Source organism: Oncorhynchus gorbuscha, linkage group LG15 (assembly GCF_021184085.1).
Source record: "Oncorhynchus gorbuscha isolate QuinsamMale2020 ecotype Even-year linkage group LG15, OgorEven_v1.0, whole genome shotgun sequence".
NCBI lineage: Eukaryota > Metazoa > Chordata > Actinopteri > Salmoniformes > Salmonidae > Oncorhynchus > Oncorhynchus gorbuscha.
Window position 1 is genome coordinate 80,254,695 of NC_060187.1, and position 8,640 is coordinate 80,263,334.

Here is an 8,640-nt window from a genome sequence, read left to right on the forward strand (position 1 = left end):
CTTATTCCTCCTCTTGGAATCATAGCTGAGACCAAACCATCCAGCTGATACAAATCTATAATGATATATTTTATGGAGAACTTTGAACATTTAGACATCACGGTAATACATCCCTGACTCATTGGCATCTGCAATGTACTGCAGTCTGATTTTCACATACCATTTATGGTCAAATACTTGAATTTTGTGGGGAAATCTTTCCAGGACGTTTATCTGGACCTGGCTCAAAAATATTGAACCTATTATATCAAAATATAGAATTTTCACACGCAAGATCATGCAACAACACTGTTCAACCCTCACTTTTTCTTTCCAGCAAATACAACTCATCTAAAAACGCACATAGTAACACAAGAAAGCCCAATTCAAGTGTAACGGAGCCCATTATGTTGACCATAATATGAAGTGTTCTGTGAGGCTGTAAATACAGAACACTTCATATGAACCTAAAGTATTGAAAGACACTCATTCAAGCAAGCAATGTTATATTTCCAAATCTATTCATTATTTCAATTTAGAATAGAAGAACTATGATCTAGATATGCATTAGGGAAGCTGGAAGAGTGTCCAAACTTCCACCATTTGACAATTTACTGTAAGTACTTGATTATAGGCTGCATGAATGACAGCTATAATAGTTACTTTAACCACGACCTTTAATAACTGACTCTACGCTGTGAGCGTGTCTGTTTCTCCTCCTTCCCCTCCCGTGGCCTCGTAGACACACCAGAGACTGGGCCGAGGGGGCGAGAGCCACACTATGAGGAGGGAGAGGAAACATAGCATAGCGAGGCACAAAGTTAGGAGGAACAGCTTCAGATCCATCAACCATCACCTGTCTGACAACGAATAATAAAGAATTGAGGATATCTATTTTTTCTATAGACAAAAACTGGACCAACTATAGGCCTCTTTGGATTTAGTAATGGAAACTGAATCGGACATTCAGACAAATTAAATGGATGATGATGTTATTTTCAACTACCGGAATTGGATTGAATAAGGTAAAGACAACTCAACAGATTATATAGCCTACTTCAAAAAGGTGTATTTGTTGTCTTGGCTAGAGCAGTCTGTAATACAGAGCTCTGGTCTTGGATATACACTTCTTTGGAAGAATTGTCTAATGGTGGGTGGATACGCTACCCATTCATCTGACCATTTAGCCTAAATGATTATTATCAATAATTAACAAGTCATCATTAGGCCTACTCTACTCTTCAGTCAGTCTTTTCAGTTATGTTTATGTCACTGTGTTCACCGTAGGCTGAGGCCTGTTTGTCAACATTTTTATTACATTCAAATGTCATTTATATTCTCTGACAAAATATTATATTTGGAGTTTGCACAAATATTTTCACTAAATAATACCTGTCACCTACATTTAGAAGACATAGCCTAATCGTTTTAGATTATGATGTGGTAGCCTTGGCCTAATATTTTTAGAAAGAAAAATGAGGCAAAAATATTAAATATCTAAGTAACAATCTAAGGAAAGAAACGTCCAGGAAAAATGCAACAGTCTGAATGTCCATTTGTTAAAGATATTAACAGAGATGTTATTTTAGGGGGCACATTAAACCCGTGGGACATGGGCCACAGCGGGAGCTCGGCAGGCCCTCCACAGTTCAACAGTAGCTCTTAACCCCGGTACTGGCGGAGCCAACATGTGTCACAGGCTTTTTTTCTGCACTCTAGTTTTACCCCTGGATCTGCTTTGACGTTACCGCGTACAATTACAATCACTACATTTACCACTACACCGAGAGTTATACGTTAGGTTGGATAGGTTATTTGGATTCGCCTATAGGAAACCACGTTGCAAACAAGTCTATACTTGTGTGTTTATAACCATTAACTTATTATAATTAGCCTAATGTAGATATCGCAATGTTTTGTTTAATGAAACAGTGGGTTTCAAACCTCATTTTATGCCCTAATAAATCACCGAGCAAAACACGATGTTTTATTGCCTACAACATGGGTTCTCTCTGTCTCCTGTCTTGCTATTCCTATCCCCAGCCACAGCGGTGTAGCAAGCCGATGGCATTTCATAAACTGGTGAGGAATATGTTCTGTTACGTAAATCATTTAGGGACAGCTTGACGCAGGAGTCATTCTCGTGCCCCCGGTGCGCAAATGTGCACGTAGACATACATCTGGAAAGGGCCGAAAAACGCGTCAGCTTGCTTGCCTCATGTTAAACTTCATGAGGCGCGCGGTGACATTTGTATGCGTCGGGTTCCACAGTTCGTTTCGTGCCATGAAATTGTTGCCCACAATCAGCGGTGCGACCTTAACATGAGTGCAGGGGTTCATCAGTAAATGTATGATCTACAACTGAAAAGCCAGTGTGAAAAAAAGCACTATAAACTTAGCTAGAATTGAAGCTTTGCCAATACGACTTCTATGATGATGCCGTTCTAAAATGCCTCTGTTACTGGGACTACTACACAAATACAATACATTGACAGAACATTCATCCATATGCCAAAGACAAAATGGCCAACAAGAGGCAGAATACAGTTGTGTGGCAAATCATTAAATGCTGTAGATGCTTTTCAGAAGGCCATTTTCTGTGTTTCAATGCTAATACATATAACTTTCTCCTCTCCCATTTCCCTTTCTCAACCCTGCTCCCCATCTCCTATGTCTACCCCCCCCCCCACACACACACACACACACTCTTACTATTGTCCACCACCAAAACCCTCCCATCCAGTCAAGTGGAATCAAAATAGTAGTTCCTCTACCTCTGACATTTATATAAACCCAGCTAACCTCCACACCACCACAATTTCAGAAGTCTCAACTAAAGTATGGATTTCTCTAGCTCCCTGCCTCCCTCACCTTCCCCATTATACACCTCCCCCTTCATCCCCAACTCCTCCTTCCCCTCCACCTCTCCATACATCTCTCCTTCCCCCAGCCTGGCCTCAACCGCTCTCTTCTGCTCCCTCCTGTCCCTCCTGGCTCTCCTGGGCATTGGGGGGAACCTCTACACCATGGGTCTCCTCATCAGACGCAGGAGAGGCAGGAGGAGGCGAGGGTGTTCTAGCTGCTGTTTAGGAGGGAGAGGAGTACCGTTACCATCCTGCCTCTCCTCCTCTCCCCCCTCCCTCTCCCCTTCCTCCTCTCCCACCTCCTCTTTCTCCACCTCCCTCCACCTCCAGGTGCTGAGTCTAGCTCTGGCGGACCTCCTCTACCTCTTCACGGCTCCCTTCATCGTGTACGACAGCCTGGCGGCTGACTGGGCGTTTGGGGAGCTGGGCTGTCGCCTCCTCTTCAGCCTTGACCTGATCACCCTGCACGCCTCCATCTACACCCTCACCGCCATGAGTCTGGACCGCTATCGGGCTGTGGCCAACCCCCTGGCCACCTCGTCCTCCCCCTCCTCTGGGCTGCTCCGTGTGGCCCTGGCCTGGGGCCTGGCGGTGGCCCTCAGCCTGCCCATGATGATCACCCTCCACCTGGAGGACGGAGACGACGGACAGCTGTGTGTCCCTGCCTGGGACGAGCAGAGCTCCAAAGTGTATATGAGCGTGCTGTTCTGTACCAGTATGATAGGGCCGGGGCTGGCCATCGGGGCGCTGTATGCTACTCTGGGCCGTCTCTACTGGGTGTCCCAGACCCAGCCCTGGGCCAGTGGTAGTGGGGGTAGCACATCCTACCCTCCACGGGCCCCAAGGCCCAAGGTCCTGCTCCTCATCCTGGGGATAGTTCTGGCCTTCTGGGCCTGTTTCTTGCCCTTCTGGGTGTGGCAGCTGCTGCCGCTATACCGGCCCGACATGCTGCGGACAGTACCGGTGGGTACCCAGGTGACGGTGAACCGGATCCTAACGGGGCTGACGTACGGGAACTCTTGCGTGAACCCATTCTTCTACACGCTGCTCACAGGGGGGAAACGACGGAGGAACAGGCAGACACCGACGTCAGCGAATCAGCTCTGCCGCAAGAGCAGTCCGCAGTAGTGTTCGTGACAACACAGACAGCCCGGTATAATAGACTGCTCTGGGGGCTGGTGGGGGGCTGCTTACAAACTGTCCGATTCAAACACCCCCGTCTCCCCCTGAAATATCAAAGGGCATTTCACTGTGTGATTGTTACTTCATAAGGACTATATTAAAGACAGCACTTTATATGCACGGATGTGACTGGACCATATTTCCTATTTGGAGATTAAAAATGTGACGGGCTGAGCGAAAATACCAAAGCTTCAAAACTTGAGAAATATCTCATTGATACCTGCATGTTGAGTTTGGACTTTTATTTTGTAATGAACTCTGCAATGCTTTGCATGGTGACAATGACACCTGTATTTATATCCAGTTTGGTGTGTATAATATGATATAATATATCAAATAAAAACATGCTTTATATACTAGAGTCTATGTCACAGGTTTTTTGTTCCTTAGAGGAGAGGATGTGTTCCTCCTGACCCCTCAGAAAAGAACACAACATAACTGAAAATACAGATCTCATACCCACAGTTTTATGGTATTTATGACAATAGCAGATGAAGGGAGAGAAAGAGAGATGGCCAGAGAGAGAGAGACAGTGAGAAAAAGAGATATGGCCAGAGAGAGAGAGAGACAGTGAGAAAAAGAGATATGGCCAGAAAGAGAGAGACAGTGAGAAAAAGAGATATGGCCAGAGAGAGAGAGAGACAGTGAGAAAAAGAGGGATGGCCAGAAAGAGAGAGACAGTGAGAAAAAGAGATATGGCCAGAGAGAGAGAGAGACAGTGAGAAAAAGAGGGATGGCCAGAAAGAGAGAGACAGTGAGAAAAAGAGATATGGCCAGAGAGAGAGAGACAGTGAGAAAAAGAGATATGGCCAGAGAGAGAGAGAGACAGTGAGAAAAAGAGATATGGCCAGAGAGAGAGAGACAGTGAGAAAAAGAGATATGGCCAGAGAGAGAGAGACAGTGAGAAAAAGAGATATGGCCAGAGAGAGAGAGAGACAGTGAGAAAAAGAGATATGGCCAGAGAGAGAGAGACAGTGAGAAAAAAGAGATATGGCCAGAGAGAGAGAGACAGTGAGAAAAAGAGATATGGCCAGAGAGAGAGACAGTGAGAAAAAGAGATATGGCCAGAGAGAGAGACAGTGAGAAAAAGAGGGATGGCCAGAGAGAGAGAGAGACAGTGAGAAAAAGAGATATGGCCAGAGAGAGAGACAGTGAGAAAAAGAGGGATGGCCAGAGAGAGAGAGAGACAGTGAGAAAAAGAGATATGGCCAGAGAGAGAGACAGTGAGAAAAAGAGATATGGCCAGAGAGAGAGAGAGACAGTGAGAAAAAGAGATATGGCCAGAGAGAGAGAGAGACAGTGAGAAAAAGAGATATGGCCAGAGAGAGAGACAGTGAGAAAAAGAGATATGGCCAGAGAGAGAGAGACAGTGAGAAAAAGAGATATGGCCAGAGAGAGAGAGACAGTGAGAAAAAGAGATATGGCCAGAGAGAGAGACAGTGAGAAAAAGAGATATGGCCAGAGAGAGAGACAGTGAGAAAAAGAGATATGGCCAGAGAGAGAGAGACAGTGAGAAAAAGAGATATGGCCAGAGAGAGAGAGAGACAGTGAGAAAAAGAGATATGGCCAGAGAGAGAGAGACAGTGAGAAAAAGAGATATGGCCAGAGAGAGAGAGAGACAGTGAGAAAAAGAGATATGGCCAGAGAGAGAGAGAGACAGTGAGAAAAAGAGATATGGCCAGAGAGAGAGACAGTGAGAAAAAGAGATATGGCCAGAGAGAGAGAGAGACAGTGAGAAAAAGAGATATGGCCAGAGAGAGAGAGACAGTGAGAAAAAGAGATATGGCCAGAGAGAGAGACAGTGAGAAAAAGAGATATGGCCAGAGAGAGAGACAGTGAGAAAAAGAGATATGGCCAGAGAGAGAGACAGTGAGAAAAAGAGATATGGCCAGAGAGAGAGACAGTGAGAAAAAGAGGGATGGCCAGAAAGAGAGAGACAGTGAGAAAAAGAGATATGGCCAGAGAGAGAGAGACAGTGAGAAAAAGAGATATGGCCAGAGAGAGAGAGACAGTGAGAAAAGATATGGCCAGAGATATGGCCAGAGATATGAGAGAGACAGTGAGAAAAAGAGATATGGCCAGAGAGAGAGACAGTGAGAAAAGAGGGATGGCCAGAGAGAGAGAGACAGTGAGAAAAAGAGATATGGCCAGAGAGAGAGAGACAGTGAGAAAAAGAGATATGGCCAGAGAGAGAGAGAGACAGTGAGAAAAAGAGATATGGCCAGAGAGAGAGACAGTGAGAAAAAGAGAGATATGGCCAGAGAGAGAGAGACAGTGAGAAAAAGAGATATGGCCAGAGAGAGAGAGAGACAGTGAGAAAAAGAGATATGGCCAGAGAGAGAGAGAGACAGTGAGAAAAAGAGATATGGCCAGAGAGAGAGAGACAGTGAGAAAAAGAGATATGGCCAGAGAGAGAGAGACAGTGAGAAAAAGAGGGATGGCCAGAGAGAGAGAGAGACAGTGAGAAAAAGAGATATGGCCAGAGAGAGAGAGAGACAGTGAGAAAAAGAGGGATGGCCAGAGAGAGAGACAGTGAGAAAAAGAGGATTGGCCAGAGAGAGAGAGACAGTGAGAAAAAGAGGGATGGCCAGAGAGAGAGAGACAGTGAGAAAAAGAGATATGGCCAGAGAGAGAGAGACAGTGAGAAAAAGAGATATGGCCAGAGAGAGAGAGACAGTGAGAAAAAGAGATATGGCCAGAGAGAGAGAGACAGTGAGAAAAAGAGATATGGCCAGAGAGAGAGAGACAGTGAGAAAAAGAGATATGGCCAGAGAGAGAGAGACAGTGAGAAAAAGAGATATGGCCAGAGAGAGAGAGACAGTGAGAAAAAGAGATATGGCCAGAGAGAGAGAGACAGTGAGAAAAAGAGATATGGCCAGAGAGAGAGAGACAGTGAGAAAAAGAGATATGGCCAGAGAGAGAGAGACAGTGAGAAAAAGAGATATGGCCAGAGAGAGAGAGACAGTGAGAAAAAGAGATATGGCCAGAGAGAGAGACAGTGAGAAAAAGAGATATGGCCAGAGAGAGAGAGACAGTGAGAAAAAGAGATATGGCCAGAGAGAGAGACAGTGAGAAAAAGAGATATGGCCAGAGAGAGAGACAGTGAGAAAAAGAGGGATGGCCAGAGAGAGAGACAGTGAGAAAAAGAGATATGGCCAGAGAGAGAGACAGTGAGAAAAAGAGGGATGGCCAGAAAGAGAGAGACAGTGAGAAAAAGAGATATGGCCAGAGAGAGAGAGACAGTGAGAAAAAGAGATATGGCCAGAGAGAGAGACAGTGAGAAAAAGAGATATGGCCAGAGAGAGAGACAGTGAGAAAAAGAGGGATGGCCAGAGAGAGAGACAGTGAGAAAAAGAGATATGGCCAGAGAGAGAGACAGTGAGAAAAAGAGGGATGGCCAGAAAGAGAGAGACAGTGAGAAAAAGAGATATGGCCAGAGAGAGAGACAGTGAGAAAAAGAGGGATGGCCAGAGAGAGAGAGAGACAGTGAGAAAAAGAGGGATGGCCAGAGAGAGAGACAGTGAGAAAAAGAGATATGGCCAGAGAGAGAGACAGTGAGAAAAAGAGGGATGGCCAGAAAGAGAGAGACAGTGAGAAAAAGAGATATGGCCAGAGAGAGAGAGACAGTGAGAAAAAGAGATATGGCCAGAGAGAGAGAGACAGTGAGAAAAAGAGATATGGCCAGAGAGAGAGAGAGACAGTGAGAAAAAGAGATATGGCCAGAGAGAGAGAGACAGTGAGAAAAAGAGATATGGCCAGAGAGAACTGGGACAGTGAGAAAAAGAGGGATGGCCAGAGAGAGAGAGAGAACAGTGAGAAAAACAGGGATGGCCAGAGAGAGAGAGACAGTGAGAAAAACGAGGGATGGCCAGAGAGAGAAGACAGTGAGAAAAAGAGGGATGGCCAGAGAGAGAGAGACAGTGAGAAAAAGAGGGATGGCCAGAGAGAGTGGTGACAGTGAGAAAAAGAGGGATGGCCAGACGAGAGACAAAAAAAGAGATGATGGCCAGAGAGAGAGAACAGTGAGAAAAAGAGGATTGGCCAGAGATCGATGGAACAGTGAGAAAAGAGGGTGGCCAGAAGTTCCTCGAGAGACAGTGAGAAAAGATATGGCCAGAGAGAGAGAGAGACAGTGAGAAAAAGAGATATGGCCAGAGAGAGAAATTCGGCTTGACAGTGAGAAAAAGAGATATGGCCAGAGAGAGAGAGACAGTGAGAAAAAGAGATATGGCCAGAGACTGAGAAGACAGTGAGAAAACTATGGCCAGAGAGACCTACAGTGAGAAAAAGGAAGGCCAGAAAGATCAGTGAGAAAAAGAGGGATGGCCAGACCAGAGAGACAGTGAGAAAAAGAGATATGGCCAGAAGAGAGAGACAGTGAGAAAAAAGGGATGGGAAAGAGAGACAGTGAAAAAAGAGATATCTCAAGGCCAGAGAGAGAGAACAGTGAGAAACAGAGATGGCTGGCCAGAGAGAGACACTGACAGTGAGAAAAATGGGAATTGATGGCCAATGAGAGAGACAGTGAGAAAAACAATGGCCAGATATAGAGACAGTGAGAAATTCATCTCATATGGCCAGAGAGATAGACAGTGAGAAAAAGAGGGATGGCCAG

General features: G+C 45.5%; 1 protein-coding gene across 1 annotated transcript; it reads left to right on the top strand.

The window, feature by feature from the left end:
- The first annotated feature begins 819 nt into the window (after nucleotides 1–819).
- Nucleotides 820–4,363, top strand: LOC123998141 (urotensin-2 receptor-like). Its single transcript, XM_046303093.1, has 2 exons — nucleotides 820–1,004; nucleotides 2,723–4,363. Exon 2 carries the CDS (start codon nucleotides 2,820–2,822, stop codon nucleotides 3,969–3,971), a length of 1,152 nt encoding a protein of 383 aa, XP_046159049.1. The 5' UTR covers nucleotides 820–1,004; nucleotides 2,723–2,819; the 3' UTR covers nucleotides 3,972–4,363.
- Nucleotides 4,364–8,640: the final 4,277 nt, after the last annotated feature.